The sequence below is a fragment of the Dermochelys coriacea genome, chromosome 9, assembly GCF_009764565.3.
Source record: "Dermochelys coriacea isolate rDerCor1 chromosome 9, rDerCor1.pri.v4, whole genome shotgun sequence".
NCBI lineage: Eukaryota > Metazoa > Chordata > Testudines > Dermochelyidae > Dermochelys > Dermochelys coriacea.
In genome coordinates, this window is record NC_050076.1 from 12,012,599 (window position 1) to 12,038,518 (window position 25,920).

The window sequence follows — 25,920 nt, forward strand, 5'->3', positions numbered from 1 at the left end:
CCGTGGGCTTTCCAGGGAGCCTGGGGGTTTAGCGGCAGCATCGTTTTGTTTACAGGATCAGCAGCAATATTTGCACCTCTCCGGAGCTCCGAGGCTCATGCGCCTTGGCAGCGATACTAGAGGCAGTTTCCCCGAGTCTCCTCCCCTATTCCTCCCCCCTGATCTGCAGTCACTTCCTGCAGCTGTTTCCCTCTGTGTCCGGTTGTTCTGACTTTTCTGACTGCCGACCCCTCAGATCTAGCGGGGAGCAGCCCGACTTAAGTTGTCATGAAAAAGGAAGAAAGGAGGAGGTGAAGATCTCAGCTGGGGATGTGCAGGGCTGGCCTGCTCTAGGTACAGGGGATTGCCTGCGGATTGCTTCTCTGAGTCCCTCCTCCCAGAACCAGGGGATTCTAGTAAGTGCATTATACTTGGGTGTATGCATTCATTGGAGTAGTCAGGACATTGGCAATAATAGGGAGGTAAATCGCACCACACACAGTGTTATGTATATGTTCCACTTGTTCATTTGTGGGATTTTACATGTTTGTTTTGCATGTGGCTATGTATGTTGCATATATGTTTTGATGCACATTGCATCAGTTTTTGGATGCTATGTTTTGCGTGTATGTTTCCCAGATTGCATCTTGAATTCTCTCTTGAATTGCAACCATTTCAAGATAACAACAGATGCATCCGATTTTAATTAGAATGTAAATCATGGGGATTGTAAAGCATCCAATTTTGCATAAATACATTTGCTAGAGTGTCAGTTTTTACATCATGATGTATAGTCCCATAATGATGTATTAGGTAACAAAATGTTTCCTTGCCCTTTGTGTTACTTATTTTGCATCTACAGAAGTCTAGAGTCAGTGTCAGTGACCACTGTCATGAAAGTTGTTTCCATTCTAATGCCCTGTGTTCAGTCACTTAGTACTGTATGAAGCCTTCATCTTTCGGGCTGAAATTTGTCAGGCTTGATCTCTGACCAAGGGTGAATGTATTGGGAAAGTTTCAGAAAAAACAAGTACATTCATTCTGAAGTATGAGAAACCTGGAGGAAAAAATACACTTTCTCATTTAAAAAATAAATAAATAGTGACTGTTTGAATAACTCCATCACTGAAACAGCTGGAAACAGTCAGGAAAACTTGGCACAGAAATTTGATTTGACTGAGTTATGAGCTTTTAAAAAATTGAACTCTGCCTTTGTAGAGTGCATTTCATAAGGAATTTTTCCACTATATTCATAAAATCTGCCGCTAAGGAAGGCTGTATTGTGTGTACGTGCTTGACGAACTTAGCTGTGCTGTGAAAAGCTTTTGGGCCTAGATCGTGCCTGACATTTCTCCCGGGGTTGCAGAAGGTAGTGAACGTATAGAACCTTCCTCCCCTCTTGTATGGTACACACAAAGACCAGGTACAATTGTGGTCTCTGTGTTCAGGGAAGTGCAGAATCAGCTCCTTCCATACTCTCCCAGGGGCACACAGCACTCCAAAGAGGTAGGAAGTAGGTGGACTTACCTGGCTGAATCTCTCTGCATTGTCTTGTGCAACACACAGGAGGAAGTATGCTGAAACCCATAACGATGTGTAGCAATGGGCATGACAGTGAGATCCAGGAGGCATCCTGTCTTCCGGAGGCAGAATGCCTCCTGGAACTCACGCTGGGGAACTGCAGCTCCAGTTGTGATTTAAAGGCACAACTGAGCCTTTACTGAAGTTGGGCAGAGAATAATGCAGGGATCATTGGTCATCTCGTAAGCTAAAAATGGCATGGCTTCCAAAGGGAGAGGGAATCTCTCCTGCCAATTTCCTACAGTGTGGAGATGGAGTCCATTGTGGACCTAGTAAGGTGGATGGGGTGTTACAGTGGGGCCTAGACAAGTAGTTTTAGATATGGATCTTCTTTTTCTTACATATTTCTCTAAACCAACCAACTAAAAGCATCCTAGCACTGCCTTTAAAGAAAAATCAACATTCCTGTCAAAAGTCAGGAAATGGTAATGTTAAGATTGCATATGCAACTTTAATTCTGCCCTGTACCCTTAATCCACTGCAAAAAGTCTTTAATTACATACCGTTTCTCAAATAAGGTCATGTCATAATTTTTTGCCCCTACACGTTGTAGTGCTGTGAATTGTACTGTGTATGATAGCCAGAGTTCATGAAACTAATAGCAAACACTTCTTATACAAGATACAGCAGATTGGGCCTGGTTCTCATTTACTCCAAAGCTACTTTAGACTGTGCTTGCTTTGTAAAGTAGGCTTAAAGAGAGAGTGAACTATATTTACATCTAATTTAAGGCCACTTTCCATTGCTGGAATGGTGTAAACTGCTTTTACCGCAAATGAAAATCACTTCATTATGCATAATAGAGTAATAATATAAATTTGCTGGCATGTCTAGGTCACCTAAATGTGTAGCTAAATTAATTTGATAGGTCCTAATTATGTAACCCATGATCACAAATGAATAATTCTTTGTTCCATCTGTCATTCCATTGAAATTAATGGGACTGTCTGCAGAGTACAATACTACTCAATGTGAATAGGGGGGCTGAATCTGTCTCAGAGTTAACAGTTATGCCCTGAGCTGAACTCATGGTATACTATACTGGTGGTTAGAAAAAATATTATATAGTACATAGTTGTTGACTCAATGATTAAGATACTTATAGAAGGAAGAGAATGTATTTATAAAAAGTGAAAGAGCATTATCCCATGGACTGTAATGGGACAACTCACATGCTTAAAGTGAAGTACAGGCTTAAGTTCTTTGCTGGATCAGAACCAGAGTGTGCAACACTTTGCTGGACTGTACCTTAAAACAGTAAAGATTGTTCTCATCACTGAGTTAATGAAAAGAGTAAGTATAAACAAGTTTTAAAAATGAGACGAAATGGCACATGTATATGTGATTACTCATGTGAATGACAGCTTAATACTGTGAATAAAGGGGTCACAATCTGCTCCTAAGATTATACAGAAAAATTGTATAGTATTGAGAACACTATGAAAGCATGTCATTAAAGATTGTGCTATAAAAGGATACAAGCCAAAGGGCAATGTTAAGGCTGCGAGAGTGCATTTCATGGCTTTGAGTGCCTACTGTTCTCTTAACATACTTTTAGATGCAATTATATTAAAATCCAGACACTGTGCTGAGAAGGGAAGAAATGTTAATGAATCTTCAGCTCTGTGAGCTTTGAGCAATCTTTATTCCTGGAGAAAAAGCATTCCTGAGCAGAGGCTTCGAAGCATGATGCATTTATGGTTTTCACTAGCTTACAGTTATATGATTTCCTTTCATTTCCTAAAGTCATTGCTGTTACAGACATTTAATATGATCTGATGTTGTTCTAAGGCATTGTTCTAGACTTGTACTGACATTGTTTTACCAATCACATTATAACTCTATAATCTGATTATTATTGGCTTGCAGTGTCAATATGATCATATAAAAAATGGGTCAGTTTCTTTCAAATGCTCTATTGAGTGGAAGTGAAAGGACTCACTGGGAGAAATGCTGGCCTAATTAAAATCAATGAAAGTTTTGCCTTTGACTTTAATGGGGCAAGCATTTCACCTTCTGGGTTTTACCCTGAAGGACAAAGAGAACACCCACAGATGGTAGACTACATCTTTATGTTGGGTAGTTCAATCATCACCTTATCTATGTCAATGCAGACGCCATACCAGTGCTACAGATTCATGGCCTTGGAGGCTATTGAATTCTGTGGCTTTTCTGAGAACTTCATATTGGTGCTGGGTCATACCGTGACTTCCTTTCCCCTTGCTGTAGCATCACAGTTTGCTAAATATGGAGACCATGATTATTTAATGGTGAGCATATGTTGGCAATAAGGTCACTGGGATAATTACCTGGTGTCTGATCTTTTCCTGTTAAAGGATTTTATGCAGGCATATTGAATACAGTGAGGCTAGGAGATGTTACTTGTCCTCAGGCTTAGACATTCTGTAATGCACATTCCAGCTGAACTCTTTTGGATAGTGTGCAATCAGATTACTTCAGATGGCCTTGTCCAATTAGCAGTTCCTTCATCTGATTATAATGGTGAGTTAGTTACTTTTTTACACAGATGAGACAATGAGGTTCTAGTCTCTGTATCTTTTGACTGGTACAGCCATGGGTTTCCAAAAGACTATCTCACCTGATCTCTGATTTCCTTGTTTTCTGGAATTCCCTGTGGCGTACTGCCTGCAGTTTTGACTTCTGTCCATCTTGACAATGATGTGACTTTGCCACCATCATTGAGAGATGTCACCAATGCCTCAGTTAACAAGAGAAAGTTGTTAATTATCCTTAGACAGGCAGATGTCCACCCCCCTCCTTAAGAAGCCATTTCTTGACACTGAAGTGCTTGCCAGCTGTCAAATCCCCCCCTTTCAGGGAACAAGAAGGCTGTGGCTATTCCAGTCCAGGAGCACTTGGACATTAGTGGCATCCTGGATAGTTCCCATTTTACGACGGGCATTTTTTGGATTTGAGATCACACTTGTCAGGCTCATGAATGACCTCCCAGTGGTTTTAAATCAGGATCAGCATGTCATTTTGGTCATGGTGGATTTCTTAACATCTTTTGATACGAGTGACCATGGTTGCTGTTTTGACAGCTAAGGAACATGGCTAGTGTGCCTGGAGATGCTCTGCAGCCTTACCTAGAAGAGAGGAGTCAGTCCATGGTGATAATATGGGATTTGAAATGCTGTGTCCTTCAAAGGTCCCTTTATTACGCATGTTTCAGAGTAGCAGCCGTGTTAGTCTGTATTCGCAAAAAGAAAAGGAGTACTTGTGGCACCTTAGAGACTAACAAATTTATTAGAGCATAAGCTTTCGTGAGCTACAGCTCACTTCATCGGATGCATTTGGTGGAAAAAACAGAGGAGAGATTTATACACACACACACACACACACACACACACACACACACACACACACACACACACACACACACACACACACACACACACACACACACAGAGAACATGAAACAATGGGTTTATCATACACACTGTAAGGAGAGTGATCACTTAAGATAAGCCATCACCCACAGCAGGGGGGGGAAAGGAGGAAAACCTTCCATGGTGACAATCAGGTAGGCTAATTCCAGCAGTTAACAAGAATATCAGAGGAACAGTGGGGGGTGGGGTGGGGGGGAGAAATACCATGGGGAAATAGTTTTACTCTAAACTACTATATGCCACAAGGGGCCACAACAATGGTTCCCGTAACCCACCCAGCAATATTGTTAATCTATCCAACTATACTCTTAGCCCAGCGGAAGAATCTGTCCTATCTCGGGGCCTCTCCTTTTGCCCCTCCACCCCCACGAACATGATACAGTTCTGTGGTGACCTAGAATCCTATTTTCGACGTCTCAGACTCAAGGAATATTTCCAACACACCTCTGACCAACATATTAACCCACAGAGACCTTCCTGCCAACACTACAAAAGAAGGATTCTGGGTGGACTCCTCCTGAAGGTCGAAACAGCAGCCTGGATTTCTACATAGACTGCTTCCGCCGACGTGCACGAGCTGAAATTGTGGAAAAGCAGCATCGCTTACCCCATAACCTCAGCCATGCAGAACACAGTGCCATCCACAGCCTCAGAAACAACTCTGACATCATAATCAAAAAGGCTGACAAAGGAGGTGCTGTCGTCATCATGAATAGGTCGGAGTATGAACAAGAGGCTACTAGGCAGCTCTCCAACACCACTTTCTACAAGCCATTACCCTCTGATCCCACTGAGAGTTACCAAAAGAAACTACAGCATTTGCTCAAGAAACTCCCTGAAAAAGCACAAGAACAAATCCGCACAGACACACCCCTGGAGCCCCGACCTGGGGTATTCTATCTGCTACCCAAGATCCATAAACCTGGAAATCCTGGACGCCCCATCATCTCAGGCATTGGCACCCTGACAGCAGGATTGTCTGGCTATGTAGACTCCCTCCTCAGGCCCTTCGTTACCAGCACTCCCAGCTATCTTCGAGACACCACCGATTTCCTGAGGAAACTACAGTCCATTGGTGATCTTCCTAAAAACACCATCCTAGCCACTATGGATGTAGAAGCCCTCTACACCAACATTCCACACAAAGATGGACTACAAGCCGTCAGGAACAGTATCCCCGATACTGTCACGGCTAACCTGGTGGCAGAACTTTGTGACTTTGTCCTGACCCATAACTATTTCACATTTGGTGACAATGTATACCTTCAAATCAGCGGCACTGCGATGGGTACCCGCCTGGCCCCACAGTATGCCAACATTTTTATGGCTGACTTAGAACAACGCTTCCTCAGCTCTCGTCCCCTAATGCCCCTACTCTACTTGCGCTACATTGATGACATCTTCATCATCTGGACCCATGGAAAAGAAGCTCTTGAGGAATTCCACCATGATTTCAACAATTTCCATCCCACCATCAACCTCAGCCTGGACCAGTCCACACAAGAGATCCACTTCCTGGACACTACCGTGCTAATAAGCGATGGTCACATAAACACCACCCTATATCGGAAACCTACTGACCGCTATTCCTACCTACATGCCTCTAGCTTTCATCCAGATCATACCACTCGATCCATTGTCTACAGCCAAGCGCTACGATATAACCGCATTTGCTCCAACCCCTCAGACAGAGACAAACACCTACAAGATCTCTATCATGCATTCCTACAACTACAATACCCACCTGCTGAAGTGAAGAAACAGATTGACAGAGCCAGAAGAGTACCCAGAAGTCACCTACTACAGGACAGGCCCAACAAAGAAAACAACAGAACGCCACTAGCCATCACCTTCAGCCCCCAACTAAAACCTCTCCAACGCATCATCAAGGATCTACAACCTATCCTGAAGGACGAGCCATCGCTCTCTCAGATCTTGGGAGATAGACCAATCCTTGCTTACAGACAGCCCCCCAATCTGAAGCAAATACTCACCAGCAACCACACACCACACAACAGAACCACTAACCCAGGAACCTATCCTTGCAACAAAGCCCGTTGCCAACTCTGTCCACATATCTATTCAGGGGATACCATCATAGGGCCTAATCACATCAGCCACACTATCAGAGGCTCGTTCACCTGCGCATCTACCAATGTGATATATGCCATCATGTGCCAGCAATGCCCCTCTGCCATGTACATTGGCCAAACTGGACAGTCTCTACGTAAAAGAATGAATGGACACAAATCAGACGTCAAGAATTATAACATTCAAAAACCAGTTGGAGAACACTTCAATCTCTCTGGTCACTCGATCACAGACCTAAGAGTGGCTATACTTCAACAAAAAAGCTTCAAAAACAGACTCCAACGAGAGACTGCTGAATTGGAATTAATTTGCAAACTGGATACAATTAACTTAGGCTTGAATAGAGACTGGGAATGGATGAGTCATTACACAAAGTAAAACTATTTCCCCATGGTATTTCTCCCTCCCACCCCACCCCCCACTGTTCCTCTGATATTCTTGTTAACTGCTGGAATTAGCCTACCTGATTGTCACCATGGAAGGTTTTCCTCCTTTCCCCCCCCTGCTGTGGGTGATGGCTTATCTTAAGTGATCACTCTCCTTACAGTGTGTATGATAAACCCATTGTTTCATGTTCTCTGTGTGTGTGTATATAAATCTCTCCTCTGTTTTTTCCACCAAATGCATCCGATGAAGTGAGCTGTAGCTCACGAAAGCTTATGCTCTAATAAATTTGTTAGTCTCTAAGGTGCCACAAGTACTCCTTTTCTTATTACCCATGTTGTTCCATGTATATACTGAGCTCTTTTAGCCAGATAATTCCTTACTATGGGATGCAGGCATAGCTGTACATCTGTTGCCCTGTGGACAGCACAGTTCAAGTCTCTGGCCTGGAGGGATGTTTGAACTAACTTGTCTGGACACATTAAAACTTCTGTGTTCCCAGGATTGGTTATGAAGTCTTGCTGCTGGATAGAGTTAGTTACTACAAGAAGGCTCATTCTAGTTGAGAGGGTGTGATTAGAAGCAGTGAGTCAGTCATGCCGTCTCTAGGAAGTCCCACCCCTACCTTCCATGTGATAGGCACTTTTTTTTGCACTTGCACTGCACAGTTTGCACAGGTGATGGACAGGAGATTTATTTCAAGGTAACCTCACAACAGCAAACCCTGCCTTTGTGTCTCATATGCTCAGTTGATGAAATTCCCTCTCGTTAAGGGTAACAGCAGAGCTGCTCCACTGTTTGCCACTTGTTCAGAATCCAGCATCCCTTTTCTCACTGGTCTAACAGTCACATTCACGTTCTGTCCACTCTGTGTTCTTTGCACTGGCTGCCTGTTCTTTGCACTGACACACTAATTGTTAGCTGGTACTGTTGGTTTTTAAAGGTTGCAACAAGGTAGGCTCCCTGACTATATTTGAAATGTCTTCCTTGAACTTCATCTTGAAGAGGATCTCTGCTGTGACATGACCATCCTTTTAGGAACTCCATGATCATACTTAGAATAAGGAATTAGTGTCTTTGTCGTGCTGGGCCCTAGGGTGTGGAATTCGCTTCACCATATAACCCAGCAGTCCATCTCTCAACCCACCATTAAACACCTCCCCTCCTTCGGTGTCTTTTAGAACAACCACTTCCCTCTAATTGCTACTTTTCCATCCATTCCCTTCTTTCCTCTTTAGCTTCTGCATTGAACATCCTCAAATTTGTTTCAGTTGTTAATTTTAGTGAGGTTCTTTGGGGGTTTTTTGGATTGCATTTGAATTAATATTTAGAAATTGCTTTTAGTAGGGAGAACTATGTAAGCACCTTGACAAGGGAGGGGCATTGCAGAAATAAAACATTCTAAAGGCTTTATTGTCCGCCCATTTCCAAAGGCATGTATATGCGTGCTTCATTTTTTGTGGGTTTTCCCCCCCTTTAGACCCTAGAAATACTCAGAAAACTTTAAAGCAATATTGTTCGCTGGAACTTGAGCTTCGGTTCTGCCGCTGGTCCTGTACAGGCCCAGGGATTTGCTTACAAGGAGCCAATTGCAGAACTGGGGTCCGTGTGTGCAACAACAACAACAATACAAACATTTTCAAAAGTGCCTATTTTCAAAAGTGACTGAGGTGTCCAAGTACCTAAGGCCCATTCACATAGGTTCTCACAGGCCAGAATTTGAAAGGTATTTAGGCACCTAAAAATGTAGATAAGTGCCACATGAGATTTTCAGAAGTGCCTAAATAGATTAGATGTCAACCTCATATTGATTTCAATGTGAGTTAGGTTCCTAATCTGCTTAGGTCCTTTTGGAAATCCCAGTAGTGCATCTTTAGGTGCCTAAATACCTTTGAAATCTGGCCCTCAGGCCAGGATCCTCAAAGGCATAAATAATTCTGAGGCTCTGGGCCTAAGAACCACAATCACTTTTGAAAATGGAACTTAGGCACCTAAGATACTTCTGAAAATGTTACCTGCAATCTAAATTAAGGATTGCCTATTTAGAAAAGTAAAGGTAGGTCCCTGTATTTAAATAATTTTTGCATAAAGATAGTACAAATCTGGCATCCCAGAACGCAATTTTAGCTTGATGTGATTTGAAATGGCCAAGATATCAAATCCTGTTTATTGGTAAGTGGGGTTATGATGAGAAGCTAACATAATCTTAACGAAAGTGGCTCTGTCTTGATTCACACTAATACTTCCACTTTGCATTAACCTAGCAATGTTCATTCCAGGGTTTCAACACAATTTGCAAACATCAATTAATTAAGCCTCTCAAAGCTTCTTGTTGGAAATTTAAGGGAGTTCCTAAGAACTTGAACTGATTGAGAAATAAACTGAATAAGTGCTAATATGAGATAATCTTCCAAATCTAAGAAAATATGAAGTAGTTTTAAATATTGCATTGTACTTAGTAAAATCTGCCAGAAGTAGAGACAGATATCCAAATGCTTTCAATAGCAAGTGCCTCAGGATAATGGTAGGTATTAAATTGAATTAAGTTGTAACAAATGAGGAGATTTGTCAAAGTTCCACAACTTTTTAACTCCAAAGTTATCCAGAGAAGACAATGTAAATATTTCGGATGTATTAAGAATGTAACCAGAGAATCTGCCATGGCAGGCATACCATTGGGCAATTGGAGGAACACACAAGAGAGGCAGAGTGAAAGAATCCCTCCATTGAACATGAGAGAGGGACGACTATGGGACTTAACACAGAGGACATGTAAAGAGCAGCCCAGGACAGACAGGGATGGCAGGGTCTTATCCATGCTCTAAGCGATGTTTGATCGTGTGAAAAGGATTCAGATGCTTAGTAAGTGAAGGCATGGAGAAATTGCTCAAGGTCATGCCACAAGAGAGTTGCAGAGTGTGGAATGGAACCCAGAGAAGATGACTCCTGATACCTTGTTTTAACCAGTGGACAACAGTGTCTCCCTCAGTGTTTTTATTTACTGGAAAAAAGTTAATTTTGACCTATTTTCCTGAAGTTGATATTTATGAAGGCTTTGTATGGGATTTACTATTCAGAACATACACAAATACTTCCAAATGATTGACAAGGTACCAAGCAACAACATATATTGCAGGATTAGTTTATTTCTTAGATTATGAACTCGTTAGCACAGAGCCCACCCCTTCTTGGGTTTGGGAAAGGGCCTAAGGCCCCAATACTGCACGTGTTTACCCTTGGGAGCAGTGCTTCAATGGGCCTCTGCATGAGCTCAGCAGTGAGTCACTGCACAAACAAATGTGCCTCCCATGGTAGCACAAATACGGCAGAATGATATTTTCTTGCATCTGGAAGTTTATGCCTGGTGAGTTCTCATTTTGTTTGTTGTTCAGATATTATAAGTTCTTAATAGTCCACTTAAATTTCCAGGAGGATGTCATTGCCTTTATTAATAGCTAAACCCAGATTTTAATCTGTGTTGTTTTGTCTAAAAAAATATCTGAGGCTGGATTAACAGGCTGACTGCAGCAGCTTTGCCCTGCTCCAGTGAAGCAGACGCTATAAACTCATCTTAACCTGCTCGTTAAACTGAGTTTATGGCTGCTTTGCATTGTTGGAGGGACACAGAGCAGCTGGAGTGAAAGTGGCAAAGTTGGCCCCAATCTTGGACATTCACACTGTGAAAAGGATGCTGTTTATTTGAGCCTGTGTCTTTTTCTGCTTCAGAGCTGAAGAAGAGTCTTCCTCCTTCAACAGTAACATGCCAGCAGTCCTCCCGGCCAATGATTCTTTTGCAGCAGGCAGGACTTCCTCCTCATCCTTGTCCTGAGAAGCCTTCATCTCCTCCTATGTCAGTGGCCACAAGGCCAAGAGCCAACTCACCACTGTCCCCACAGAAACCTTTTGGCCTGGGGCCTTCCTTGCAGCACTCACAAGAAGAGGAGCTGGCAGAGGATCCTGTGCTGGAGGAGCTATGTAAGCCTCTGTGTTGTAAACTTTGCAATGTCACTCTGAATTCAGCACAGCAAGCTCAGGCACATTATCAGGTAAGGAGAAGCAAAAGAAAAAAGAGGTGCAGATTCGTTGTTCCTGTGAGGTGCCGACCACTCTTTCAGTATGAGATGTGGGGCAAGCCTTATGAATTGTGGGGCCCCAACCTGCCATAAGGGAGGGAGTCACGTGCCAGGAGCTTCCTCCCCTTCTGGTCCCACTGCCAGAGGCAGGTGGGGCATGCGGGCAGATGAAGCCCCTCTTTTTGCTCCCATGCCTGAAGGAGGGTTACTGAGGCTACACAGGGTTTAAGAGTGGGGCCCTAATGAGTTGCTTATCCTCTTTTTGCTTTAGGCTGGAGCTCATCATAATTTTTTCATCAAAACCTTTTTTCCATCATGAAAAATGTTGCCCTCTCAACCAAAATAATGGAAAATTTATTTGTCAAAGTTTTTTCATTCCTTCCCCGTCACAGGAGAATGAAAAAGCAAAACCCCGTGCTTGGTCCTTAGTGGAAGTGGGGAATCTGGGGAATAAAGGGGGAAAGGCAGCAGGAATCTAAACAGATTCCCCAGTTCAACTAAGGCCAACAGAAAGTTCTGATTTTCCTTCCAGTTCTAATTTAAAAATATATTTTAAAAATGTTGATTACCAATCTTTTCTCCCAGCTTTGCTGCTTTTATCAGTGGATGCCAGTTTAGCAGGTTTATGTCCCCCAGGAGACTGATTGAGCAGGCTCTGTTGAGACTGGGGAGTACGCTCTTTGTAACTCAGACAGCAGATGGTGCTTTAAGAATGAAGTCACTACCTTGCTCTTAGACCAAACACCATGCATATGGTTCACTTGAACTAGTCCTGTCTCTGAGTGGGGCTTCGTTATACAAATGGGAGTGTAGTATATGACAGACACCATTGGATTAGTCAGCTTCTCTACCCCAATGTACATTTCTTTTGATATGATTCATGATACGGGTCCCCAGAGATCATCTCTCACTTTGTGCTTCTACCTGGTAAGAACACCATCATATTGGACCCTCAACTTCTGACAACTTCTAAATATGATCATTTGGGGTGGGTGGTCTAAGAGTCTTCAATTCACTCCCCCTTCCCAAGTCCAACAGAGTGCCAGTTTGTTGACCTTCTGGGTATGTTGCAATAATTTTCACTTTGGTTTTTCTAGAGGAGTGTACTGAACAGGAAGGGCTTTAGTGAGATGGGGAGACCTGAGTGTCTTTCTATATTATTGGGATGGATTTTCAAAGCAGCTTCTAATTTTTGCAGGCAGAATTTTGTAGGTTCATCCCTTAGGTTTGCTGGCTGGTCTGGAAAGCATGTCCCATGTTATCTCCCTGGAGCCTCTCTTTTCCCTGGTCTGCTTCAGGAGTCTCCTTCCCAGCTACCTTCTCCCTTCAGGGATGGTCCGAAGGTGCAGGCCCCTCTGTGTTTTCTTTCCCAGAGAGGAAACACCCAACTACCTCTCTCCTAGGTCTCTTCTCTCTATTGCCTTGCAGCCTTTCTTTATAGAAGCTACCCAGGTTGGTTCTTCAGAGCTGGGTCTAATCCTCAATTACCTGTCTTCACGTCAGGTGCAACAGAATGGGCTCATTGGGCCCCCCTTCAGCCTTTCACTGCTAGTGTCGTGAGGTTCATACCTCATACTGAGACCCAGCCCTCCCAGGGACTGAGCATCTCGTGAGGAATCTCAAGCACTCTAATCTCCCATTGCGATCAATGGGAGTTGAGATTGCTCAGCCCCTCTCAGGAACAGAGCCTGTATCTGAGCTGCTGATGTCATGACTACGTTTACATTTCAGCCTCTTAGCTGAGTCCTCTGGCTGTTATATACAGGTGGCACTCTACCACCTGGATAGTGATTAATTCGAGTTCTGTTTCCAGGGTAAAAACCATAGTAAGAAACTTCGGAATTACTATGCTGCAAATAGTTGCCCAGCTCCTGCCAGAATGAGCAATTCAGTGGAGCCTGCCGTGCCTCAGATTGTCTCCCATCCAGCTCAGGTAAGGCCTGGAGAGATGACCGAGGCTGTGCTGCTTACATGTGCAGCACGCCCTATGACAAGGGTAACTAGGTCTCATGCTTTGGGGTGGGATTGCTGCAGGGGTCAGAGGAATTTTCCCCACTATGTCCAGCATGGTGCAATTGGACTGGTTTGTGCCTTTACATTCTTCTGAAGCATCAGGTATTGACCACTCCTGGATACAGGGGACTTGACTCACTGAGCCACTGATCTAATACTGTATGGCAAATCCCATGATACCTGTGTGAATCAGATGCTGAGCTGATTATGGCTGTTTAAAGCCATGGAAAACACTCATCATCATGTCCTTCCTTTGTGTGTGTGTGTGGAATATCCTCCCCTTGCCTAGCCATCTCCTGTGCATCGAAGTGAGGCTGCACCTCGGTGCCTATGTAGAAAAGGTGCTTAGATTCTAGCACTGGGCCATCATTTCCCTCCCTAAATAGTTACTCTTGTGGCAATCATTCTCCAATCGCAGCATGAGTGAATGGCCCCCTCTGGGATACAGATTAATGCTGTCCCATGAACTGCCCAATGGCAGGCACATGTAGAGCAAGAGCGCATGCCCCATTAGCTCAAGGGGTAAAACAAATGTTCTCCACACCTGACACTTGCATGTCATTGCGTGTTGGTCAGCAGGGATCAAAGCTGGGGCCTTCAGCACCAAAAGCACAGGCCTCTACCACTTAAACTAAAGGAGAATGAACCCCTTAGCTGTGAGTAAGTAGCAGGTTGTTATATGGTTGCTGGAGCCAGCCACTGGGGCGGGGGAGACCTGTTGACATGCAAAAAGAACCTAATCCAAAGCTTACTGAAGGGAATGGGAGTCTTTCCATTAGCTTCAGTTGGCATTAGAGCAGGCCCTGCCCCAAGCCATTGCATGTTACAAGTGTACTATGCTGCTTCCCAACAGCTGGGGTGGTGTTCTGCCTTGTTTGAGGAACTAATTCTCAGGAAAAAAAGAGAGCCAAGTTTGAGCCAGCTGCGTAGAAGATGTTCATATTGTACGATGCAAGCCAGAATTGTAGGGGTTTTTTTGGGAAGAGGGTCTAGTTAGCAGCATATGAAGTATCAAAACGAGGGCGAAAGAAACTGCACCTTAGAAAGTGTAGCACTGGCAAGGCCAATGAGTAAATCATGGTTATTCACACTATTTGGGAAATACTGTTTCCTTGGTGATGTACAAAACACCAAAAGGATTCAGTTCCTGCCCCAATCAGGTTACATTCTAAGTAGACAAGATCACGCCCCATAATACACTGGGAAATCCTGAGGACTGAGCTTACTCGGGACTGGATCATTCCTCTAAAATTTGCATATGGAACTCCTGCTGTCCATAGGCAAGGTGTGAGAAGGGGTCAGTTGTTTCTCTGCAGCCCGTGGAAGGTTCTTTGCTGGGTTGGAGATCCAGTTAGGGGGCGGGTAGTCTGGACGCAGACTTCCCTCAGTGCTGTGGAATCTCCTTTCAGGGGGCTCCCAGGGGCAGTGGTAGGCAGAGGAGTCAAGCCTGCGAGGAAGCTGGAAGGGGGAGCAGGAGGGCCAGAGCCAGTGCAGAGGTACGGAGCCTCTGCACAGATAGTTTTGATCTCCCTCTGATTCTCAGAGATCTGTGTGGATCTTAGGGGATGTGCAGGTTCAGGGGGCCAAACTCCCAGCTGGAGCCAAGGAGAGGCAAAACCTCCTCCCACAAGGGAAAGAATTTGGGGAACACTGTGCAGAGAACCTGGAGTTCTAATCCCCAATCTTCCACCAGCTTGCTGAGAGGGGTCAACTTCATTGAGCCTGGTTCAGTTATTTCAAAGAATGAAGTCTCCTATGTTTGCATATGATCCTTTCCCTTCCTTTTGCTGATAGATGGGTGCCTCTAAACCAGGAGGCCGAGTGATCATGGCCACAGAGAATGATTACTGCAAGCTTTGTGATGCCTCATTTAGTTCCCCGGCTGTGGCCCAGGCTCACTACCAAGGAAAGAATCATGCCAAGAGGCTACGCCTGGCAGAAGCACAGAGCAACTCATTCTCGTAGGTATTGTTTAACCTTTACATTAAGGCTGGCCTGAACATGTGCAGCCATGACTCCAGCAATCTCTATTAATGCATCTCAGAGAGCTTTAAAACAGAGCTGTATGTATTTATTTAACCTTCAGGGATACATCAGAACTGGGCAAACGGAGGGCACGGAAAGAAGGGAACGACTATAAGATGATGCAGAATAGAAGAAATGTGTATGCGGTTCAAAACAGTACAGGTACTTGAATGCTTGTGTCATCATAGGTCGCACAGTGACTATTTCTTAATGGGTTCAATTCTCTTCCGTGTCCAAGCTCTGCTTGACACAGAAGGGTGCATTAGGGAGCTCTTGTTCTGTGGGCTGGTCTGCACTGGTTCTGACTCCAGCGTGAGGGACTGTAACAGGGTGGCCACCTCCAGGGTGGCATGGAGTAGCTCTGCAGTAGCCCTGCCTCATTTTGACCCCTTCTCACAGCTCTTCAAAACTCCACAGCTTCATTTGGCTGCTGCAGTGGCTTGCTGCTATGACTTGGCCCTCCAGTTAAGCCCTTAACCAAAGTATAACTCTTCATGGAAACAGAGTTCCACATCAATGTTAAAGCTAAACAAAACAGAGCTTTTTCCCCAGTGTCAAACTAGGCCCATCCCCTTCTTCCTAAGGGGCTTCTCTTCTGTCCTCTAATTCTTCTGCTCACCCTCTGGGCTCAGCTTTCAGCCCCTCCCAGGTTCCTTTCCATCACTCCTCTGGGTTCCTTTGGGTTGCTCCCTGGTCTTTCCCAAGCAGGCACTCCTTGGCCTTCCTACCTGGAGTCATCCACAGGTCTCTGCCAGCCTTGTGCTCTCCTCTTGCTCCTCACGGCCTTCCTACAGCATCAGCCACCACCACTTCCCCTTTCTTCCCAAACCTAGGGTTAGATAAGACAGAGGCATCTGGGGAGGCAAAACTACTTGTGAAACCGGGATCCAAGGAGAGGCTAACCTGGGCCCTGCCCAGGGATTGGCTGCTGCAGCCTCCCTGAGGGTTAGTCACAGCAGACTCTGTTAGGGGCAAGTCAGGGCACCTATTGAACATCTGCACCCGCCCACATCTAAAGGATCCTCCCCCAGCCTAAAGGGAGTAGTCACTGAGCCCAGGGCTCAAGTAAATTCAGGGGACAATGAATGAAAAGCAGGGATGGGAGTGAGGGGTAAAAGCAGGGAGCCAGAGAGGGACACTCAGCAGAGAATCCCAGACAGTGCCCACTGCTCCTCAAAGGTGTCCAGGGAGCTAGTGGACGCGGCCCAGAGCAACTGTGCCCAGATACGTGACTGGAGGGAGGAGCGAAAATAGGCCCCACAGTCACAGAGCACCTCCCATCCAGCATCCTTCTCCTAACATGATGGATGGCCACCTTGGCCAGCGCCGGGAGGAGGCTGATGAGGAGGTCTCGCCACTTCTTGGGGCCACAGATGGAGTGAGTGTAGATCAGGAGGTGTGAGAAAAAGTGCAGCCAGAACTGAAGGAGGAGGTTCTGGAGTAGCTGGAAAAGGGGCTGCAACCTGGTGCACTCGTAAATGTGTACCAGGGTCTATCTGACACCGCAAAAACGGCACGTGTCAGGGAGGGGAGTGGGTTAACTATGCCAGGAGTTGCCAGCTAATATCCCTGGTAGGCCGGGGTCCAGGGTAGAATATAGACTGGTCGACCGGGGCTCCTCACTCCACAGGTCGTAGAAGGTCTTGCCCTTGGCGTCGGGGTGGGAAGTGAGGATGAGGAAGTGAAGGGTATGGAATACAAGCACGTACAGCTGCTTCCTAGGCTTGATACAGAAACAAACCGACTGCAGGTCATGTAGCTGGCTTGGGTGGTGTGGAGGGGATCTTGCAGGGCAGGGGCCTGATGGCGAGGTCTGGAGGATCAGAGATGAGGGGCGGGCAGGGAGCACCCTCCACCAGGGCCTGCTCGAGGAAGGCCTGAGAGATAGGCGATAAGGCTACCCTCACCTCCTGGTGTACACACCAGGGGACACAAGGGATGGAGAGCCCCATGTACCAACCAAGTGCCAGGGGATCCATGGGGGACCCGTCCTCCTAATCATAATCCAGGAGGTCTTTACTGAGCTGGGGGTTGTGGTCAGTGATGGCTTCTGAGTGAGCAGCCCTATCCTGGCTGTGTGTATATCTCACAGGGGGCATTTGAAGACAGTCAGTGGGTCTATGATTATGCAGTCCCCCTGGCCAAAGCCTCTGTCTAGGAGTGATACAGCAAGCTGCGATACCACACCCATATTGCTGCAACTTCAGAGGTTGTGCAGGTTGCACAGGTGCTCCATGCCCAAGTTGGGAGCATTCCATTCCCCCACTCCCTTGTCCCCGTACAGTCGGTTTACCTGAGCTTTGGGTAGGTGCTGAGTGAGCCCCTCAGTAAAGGAAGCTTTGCAAGGAAAGAAGCTATTTGTGGTGCCAAGGCTTTGTCTGGCTCTCGCTGACTCCACCCATCTGTCCGTCTTGATCCTCTCAGCAGTTAAAGTTACTTCAGTTTGTCAGCCTCTTTGGTTGGTTGGTTTCTCATCTCGTAACTTAATTTCCCATCTGCCTTTCTCTATTGCTGCTCTAAGTGGTGGCTATTTCCTGGTGTTTTCTTGGCAAGGGGCCTGAGCTTTTGACTCCGACTGTACCACATCAACCCATGCTCGCATTCTTGCTGGCCAGAATGATAAAGCAGGTTTGCCACCTTCCAAGGCCATCTGTTCCCAGAATCAGTGTCTCTGGTGTTTTAAGAAAAGGAGTACTTGTGGCACCTTAGAGACTAACAAATTTATTAGAGCATAAGCTTTCGTGAGCTACAGCTCACTTCATCGGATGCATTTTCTTTTTGCGAATACAGACTAACACGGCTGCTACTCTGAAACCTGTCTGATGTTTTAGACTCTGACTTTGCCACCCTTTGAACAAACCCAATATGGGAAAGACGGATTCTGTTCTCTTATTTTGGCGGTGGGGAGGGGAAGAAAAGCACTTTGATTTACCACAAAATCCTTTTAAAAAGAACCTTGATCTAGGAATAAGCAGAGAAAAACGCATGGGTGAAATTCACCCCTGAGTGACAGTCACTTTGCTCTTGTGCCCAGCCCTGTGTCCAGTCAATTCCTCCAGTTCAGAGGAGCCTCTGGCCAGTGCAAGGCTAGCTCTGCCAGTGATGCGTTGCCTCAGCAGAAGCCGGGAGCATTCTAGGGTAGGATAGAGTGACGTGGAGAAGTGGTGGGTTGGAACATGACGGGGGGAGTGTGTTGAAGGTTGACAGACTGGAGGAGGGAAGAGGTAGATCGGGAGCAGAAGGAGGTGTGGCTAGGGTGGAGCTCAGGGCTGATGACTCCCCACTGCTGCCAGTCCCGTTGGTTATGTCTGCACTGCAGCTAGGAGTGAGCCTCCCAGCCCAGGTAGACAGCCTGAAGCTAGTGGGGCTTGAGCTAGCGCACTAAATGTAGCAATGTGGATGTTGTGGCTCAGACTGGAGCAGAGCTCAAGCCCACCCAACCCCCTGGGTTTGAGAGCCCAGCTCCAGCATGAGCCACATCATCCACTCTGTTTTTTTTAGTACGCTAGCTCGAGCAGCTCTAGCGCGAGTCCGTCTATCCACGCTGGGAGGCTTGCTCTTAGCGGCAGTATAGACAAACTCAGCAGGCTATAGCAGCAGAAAAAAGGAGTCCTGTGGCTGCTCTAGCTTGCACCTTGGCCCTGAGTAGCAGCAGAAGAGAAGAGGTGAAGTTAGTACCCTCTCTATTCCTGTGCTGGCACTAGCACTAGTGTCTGGCCTAATTCTGGTCTCATTTGCTGCAATTTTATATCTGTGTAACTCCACAGAGCACACCAGAGGTATTCCTGATTTGCAGCTTCCTGTCCAAGTGAGAGAAAAATCAGCCCTTAATTCTATACCATTTAATTTGAAGTATATTTAGTAGTGTCTGGATCAGCGGTTTTATTTTTTTCTTTGCAAGTCTTGTAATGAGCGCTCGTTAGCTCAGGCAGCTCTCTGATGAGTGTTAGTTTAATTTTGTATTTTCAGCATGGTGTTAGTTAATATAACGGTTCTTCTAAAATTACATTAAATATGATCTTATCATAATTATTTTTAATTAAGTGAGCAGTAAACTTACTCTGATAAGAAAACTGATTCTAATTCTGAAATAGGGGGAGCAGTGATACAGGGTCAAATTTTCAAAAAATGCCTAAGTGACTTAGGCTCCTAACTCACATTTTTCAAAGTGACTTAGGCACTTAGGAGCCTAAAGCTTGGTGTACAATACAGCTTTAGGCAACTTACATTGACCTAACTCTGTAAGCGTCTACAGTAAAATGTAGCTCCTGCCGATGTAACTCGTCCACTACACCGACTTAATAACTCCATCTCCACAAGAGGTGCAGCATTTAAGTCGATGTAGTTAGAGCAACACAGTGTCAGTGTAGATGCTGCATTGCTTACATGGACTGTTGCTGCCTTTTAGAAACTGGCCCACAATGGCCCACAATGGCAGTTAAATCAGAGCAAGCGCTTCTGGTGAGGACGCATATCACCGACACAAGGAGCATAGTGTGGACATGCAAAATTGATTCAATTACTGCGGTGCCTGTACGTCGACATAACTTAGGGCAAGTCTGCACTACAAAATAAAGTTGACCCAAGTTCCATTGACTTTAGTGAGAGTTAAGCACCAAAGCCGGTTAGGTGCCTTTGAAAATTCTACTAGGTGCCTATCTGTATCTGTAGGTGCCTAAATACCTTTGTAAATCTAGGCCTAAGTGCTTAAGTCACTTTTGAAAGTAGGATTTAGGCTTCCAAGTCACTTAGGTGCTTTTGAACATTTTACTCATAGTCCTTAGTGATTGTGAAGTGAGGCTTGAAACACTGCAGGGTTCCTCTTGCTTACAGATAAATGGACTCCTTTATTTTCTCTGCAGGTCCCTACTTCAATCCACGCTCCCGCCAGCGAATTCCTCGTGATCTCGCCATGTGTGTCACCCCAAGTGGCCAGTACTACTGTTCCATGTGCAATGCTGGGGCTAGTGAAGAGATGGAGTTCCGACAACATTTAGAAAGCAAACAGCACAAAAGCAAGGTGTCTGAACAGCGGTATAGGAATGAGATGGAGAATCTTGGCTATGTACAATGACATGCTATCTGTTGGTAGTAGTTTGCAGATAGAACAGCTTGTCTCGCCTGCTGTTTGCCACATGCCCTGCTTTGTGCTCCATTTGATAGGAGTATGCTCTCTAGCTATACATGTAACACCTGCAAACTTAATTGAATGGTTAGGGGTTTTTTTATATTACTGTTGGCAGGAATATGCTCTGCAGGACGTGAAGTGGTTTTAATGTTTGTTTGCTTGTTATCCAAAGCTCTTCATTACATTTCTGGGGAGCCCTGTCCTCCTCCATGCCCTATTGCATGAGTGTGCAAGGCCCAAGAAGCACTGGGACTACCACGATTCTGACACACAGGCAGGGTATGTGGAGACTCAACACCCCTTTTGGCGTGTCCTAGAGCTGTGCTCCACAGCATCACTCCCGCAGCAGGGGACTTTATGGGCAGGCTAGAGGAGAGGAGGGAACAGAGCCAGCGGATGTGTGAATGGCATTGTTGGCCACGCATCCCTGCTAGCAGAAGCGTAAGAGGCTATAGCCTCAAATACACCTTACAGTAGGTGCCTCCTGCATTCCTGTTGGTACAGCACAGAGGCTGTGCACATACCCTGTGGGAGGATCCTATCTCCCTCACACTCATGTAAGCCACCCACCAGTGTTTGGACTTCAAGTGGCTGGTGAGGATTTCAACCTAACAGCTGCAATAGGAGAGTAGCTGATCTGCCACATCAGCAGATAATCTCCTCTGTCAAGGAGGATAGATTTTGGTCTGCTCTTGGCAATGGATTTTTACCACACTGGAGCCACTAGGCATCTTTATGCAGCATGGGAGCAGGGCCTGTGCAGGGCCCAGAGAGCAAAGAAGCTAATGTAATCTGATGGGGGCTGGGTACTGAGCCTTGGCCCTCCATAGGACAGCATGGATGGTGCAATGAGGATGGGCTGGGGAGGAATTGTGGGTCCTAACACCCTATCAGATTGGTGCTGAGGGGGGGTCAGGTGCTGTTCTCCAGCCTGAAGTAGTAACTGTAAAGGGGTTGGGTCTGTGATGTAGTATAATTCCCTGGAAATTAGGGATTATTGGATTTCAGCTGCCGCAACCTCCACTCCATTCAGCTGCACTAAGCCTGACAGACATTATATGTGCAAAGTGAAATTCACCCTTGGAGAAGAGCTGCCTGTGTTGGGCATATTTCCTCTCTTCCCTTTACTCTAAGTCTCTGACTGGGCTTTCCTTTATCTTTCTTCCCTCTGAACAGCAGCGTTTTACAGTCTTTTGTTTGAGGGAAGGGATAACCAGCGAGAGTGTAATCTCCAGGTTGGGCTGGTTGTCATGTTCTCCCGTTTTATCTCGAGGCTAGGCTGCTGTGCTATCTCTTGTGCAGTCTCCGGGCTGGGCTGCCGTGTTCTTCCCAGTGCTATCTCTGGGTGAGGCAGCCGTGCTCTCCCTGTGTGATGTTAGGGCTGGGTGGCCGTGCTGGCACCCATTATCTGCAGTTGGGCTGTTGTGTTCTCTCATGTATTATCTCCAGGCTAGGCTGCTGTGCTGTCCCTGATATGATCTCCGGCTGGGCTGCTGTGTTCTCCCTTGTGTTCTCTCTGGGCTAGGCTGCCGTGCTCTCTGTGTGTGATATTCGGGCTGAGCTGCCGTGCTGGCACCTTGGTGATCTCTGAGTGGGGCTGCTGTGCTCTCCTCTGATCATTCACACAGTTGTTGTGAATTAATGAGCCTTATCTTTTTTCTAATGTCCAAAATAAGTAGGGTCAGAACCAGGCGGGTGCTGTGGATATCTCCCTTCCAGGCCTGCTTTACTGTTCTGGTTCTATGCTGGGGTAGCTCCTTGTTTTTCGGGTGGGAGGGTACTAGAAATGAAAAGGTGCTTTGTAGCTTGTCCCCTCCTCCTGGAGGCAGTGAATCAGCTTCTTCCCTAGGTATAATCCCATTGACTTCAGTGGGGCTGCACCGGGGATGAATTTGGCCCAGTGTGTATCGTGTTGCAGACAGCCCTGTTTTTCACCATCCTTCATTGGTCCCTGCTCCCTAGTATCCTGCATTCCACAGCCTTTTTCAGCCTTAAAAAACAGAGTTTCTGTTCATCTTCTCAGTCCACCACAGAAAGGCTTGTATCACTTGCGTGCTCAAAAGCTGTTCTTCAGACTTTGAGTAATCTGTCTCATCAGCCACCTCCAGCGAGCACTGCACAACTGCCCTGTCTTTTATATAGCACTCCTATACTCCATGAGGTTAAACTGTAATGGAAGTCACAGCAATCATCACATGGTCCCTGCTGATCCATGTTTATATGCAGGGTAACAGACTCCAGTGTCTATAGCGCCTAATGCTGGTCCTCTGCGCAAAGTCTGAGTAAATAGGCTTTCATAGAGGAACTCCATTGGGTGGAATGAGTGCGAGAACAGAATCCTGGGTTGCAGAGCACAAGCGCAAGCACCTTCTCCTGTGCTCTCCCTGGCTGGCCCCCTGGCCATGCCCACTGGCTTGCCCCATTCCCAACCTCCCTGTGCTGCCGTAGAGAGTACAGTCCTCTGGCATGACCTGCACCCCGTTCCACACAGTGGAACTGTGGCCTTTCCTCTGTTTTCCTGGCTGTACACCACTGTGCAAGGACGGAAGATGGTGGACGATAGTTGCCCCGTCGTCTCTCCCCACAACGATTTTTGCTCATGTTTAATGTCCATTTGCCATAAACCATGGCATGGTGTTTCCATTGTTTCATGCAACACTGAATAAAACGAGAGCTGGGGAAAAGCCATCATACGTAGAGTGTCTAGCTCGGTGTCTAGCCAAGGGGGCATTTTCCTCACAAAACAATGTCTAGTTGAAATGCCCCAGCAATGGGCTCCCACGTTTGTTCTTGGGAGGCTGCCCATCAGGCTGGTAGGATCTCCCCCGCCATCCAGTCTGAGTTGGAACATCAGGATGAGGGTTGTCACCTCCAGAATTCCAATCTCTCCTCTGCCCTTACTTTCCCTGGTGTGAAGCAGGGAGTGGGACTCCACAGCACCTGTTGACAAGTCTCCCAGGCAGGAGAAAAGGCATCCATGGCTAGAAGGATGTGGGACATGCTGGGACTTGCTCCGTCCAGGAGTCCTGATGTGAGCACAATGGAACCAAAGACTGCCCCTCCCATCACAGCACCCACAGTGGTTTCTCCTTGACCTAGAAAATGGCTAATCATGAAGGTATGAAAAAACATCTTAGACCTTATTAGTGTTGCTGCGATAGCAGGGGACTGGATTCAATGACCCAGGAGGGCCCTTCCAGTCCTATGCCCCAATGATTTAAGGGTTAAAGCCAACCCAAAGGCCCTTCAGCAAGAGGAGAAGGTCAGAACCTGACTATATGCGTATTAAAGTAATTCCGTACATAAGGATTCAGAATGCTTGGGGAAAACATATCCTGCTATATCTACATTCAGAAAGCGGGGGGGGGGGGGGCAGTGGCGGCGGCAGGCAGCAGGAGAAGCACCATACCGAGTAAGAATACAGGCGTGGCACCTTTTTAGAGACCCCCCCATTGAATAGTTTATTTCTTGACTGGAAAAAAAATAAAGTGGACTTTTGTGAAGCTATCACATTGGCCAGTAGATTAATGATCTTTGCTGCTAAAAAAAATAAAATCATTGCATTCATATTTATTTTATTATGCTGACCACTGCCAGTCTTGTGAATATTTATGGCTTTATCCTATGGGTTATTTTTGTTTAAATAGAAAAATCTTCAGCGCACTTTGATTTTGAATCAGACTAGATATTTATTATTTGTGAAAATGTGGCTCTTCCCCCTCTCCCCACGTATATGTTTTTTTCTTCACATAAAATAAAACTGTTCCTTTATGTTTTCATGGCAAACAAATTCAGGATTTGCTTCCAGCTTTTTCTTAAGTCACAATTGCAACATTTGTCTAAATGGTGTACTCAGTAAATTGAGCACATCTTAATATTAACTTTAAATACATATGCATTTCATTCCAGCTGTAGCTTTTATTTTAAGGCAATGAGACCAATACATGGGATCCATATAATTTATATGGAGTAAGAAAGAGGTACTGTTTTGTTTGTATTAAGCATTAGATGTCATTACGCATTAACAAATAAATGTGTTATATCATTATCTAACATGGGGCTCAGTTCTGCATATAGTTATTCTGGTGCAAATCTGAAGTAACCCTTCTAACTTCAGTGGAGTTACTCTGGATTTACACCAGTGTTACCAAGAGCAAAATTTAGTCCAGGAGATTTTTTTTCCTTACTACGTGAACATTATAGAGAGAATCGATCTGTAAGCATTGATTCTTATTTTGGCTTACTAATATGCTGTTAATAACATGAGCAAAAAATCCTGTCATCACATTACTCAGGCAAGACTGACAGCAGGGGGGTTATTGCCTGAGTACAAAGTGAATGACAAGGCTGCACTGTATACTTGCGTTGGCCATGCCAAAACAAAGCAGGGTGCTAAATGTTCTCTCAGTCGTAGATTTGTTACAACAATCTAGGCTGGCTTGGCTTTTTAAAGAATATTTCTCTTGCTCTGTAAGGGCATGAACTTGCTCCCACTGAAATTGGCGGTGAAGCTCCCATTGATTTCAGTGGAACAGGGTCAAGCCTTAAACTACTCCAGGAACTCTGTAGTGCCGATGCCTTGTCATGTACATGTTTTTATGTCTGTATCCACAAGGATGCTCTGGATGAGGAAGAAACCTTTTGCCCCTTAAGAAAAGCAAATTTCAAGATGGATCCAAAAGGAACTATTATTACAACTGGCAAAGTCCATGCGTTCCCAGGAATAAATTAACATACACGATTGAACAACTGTGGACCTGATCCTGCTTTCATTTAAGTCATGGCGAACCTCCCATTGACTTCACTGGAGCAGGATCGATTGCCACCTGCATCAAATTGGAAGTAAGAACAAATCTGCTTTTAAATCAATTGTTAGACAATAATAGCTGGAATCCCCCAGTGATGAGAAAAGGCCAGTGGAGTTATATAAAAAATGAGTAAGGCATCTGCAGTGAAAGGGAGGATTATGGATGTTTCTGAAATGAAACACAAAATCTTGAATATGGATACAGAATTGGTTCAGTCCACTTTGGAAGGAACTGATTTAATTTGTATCCTGCATCTGTATGGTAGCATCATTTGCAAATGCTTTGAATATACTTCATCTAGAACCTTCTTGTCAAGTTAGTCCCTGACACTTGTCCCTCTTTTTATTGCATTGAACTCTGTAGGGGAATAGTTGAATTGATGAAAATGAACCTCTTCTCCACTCTACAATAAATCCTCTTGCTCTCAC

General features: G+C 45.5%; 1 protein-coding gene across 1 annotated transcript; it reads left to right on the forward strand.

The window, feature by feature from the left end:
* Positions 1-25,920, forward strand: ZMAT3 (zinc finger matrin-type 3). The gene is made up of 6 exons (XM_038417552.2): positions 1-395; positions 11,172-11,491; positions 13,332-13,451; positions 15,326-15,492; positions 15,618-15,718; positions 20,419-25,920. Exons 2-6 carry the CDS (start codon positions 11,228-11,230, stop codon positions 20,628-20,630), a joined length of 864 nt encoding a protein of 287 aa, XP_038273480.1. The 5' UTR covers positions 1-395; positions 11,172-11,227; the 3' UTR covers positions 20,631-25,920.

Excerpts from the sequence above, each read along its gene's own strand:
- ZMAT3 (XM_038417552.2), top strand. The coding sequence starts at position 11,228 with ATGATTCTTTTGCAGCAGGCAGGACTTCCTCCTCATCCTTGTCCTGAG. Across the intron at positions 11,492-13,331 it reads AAGCTCAGGCACATTATCAG|GGTAAAAACCATAGTAAGAA; the intron begins GTAAGGAGAAGC and ends TTCTGTTTCCAG. Across the intron at positions 13,452-15,325 it reads TTGTCTCCCATCCAGCTCAG|ATGGGTGCCTCTAAACCAGG; the intron begins GTAAGGCCTGGA and ends TTTTGCTGATAG.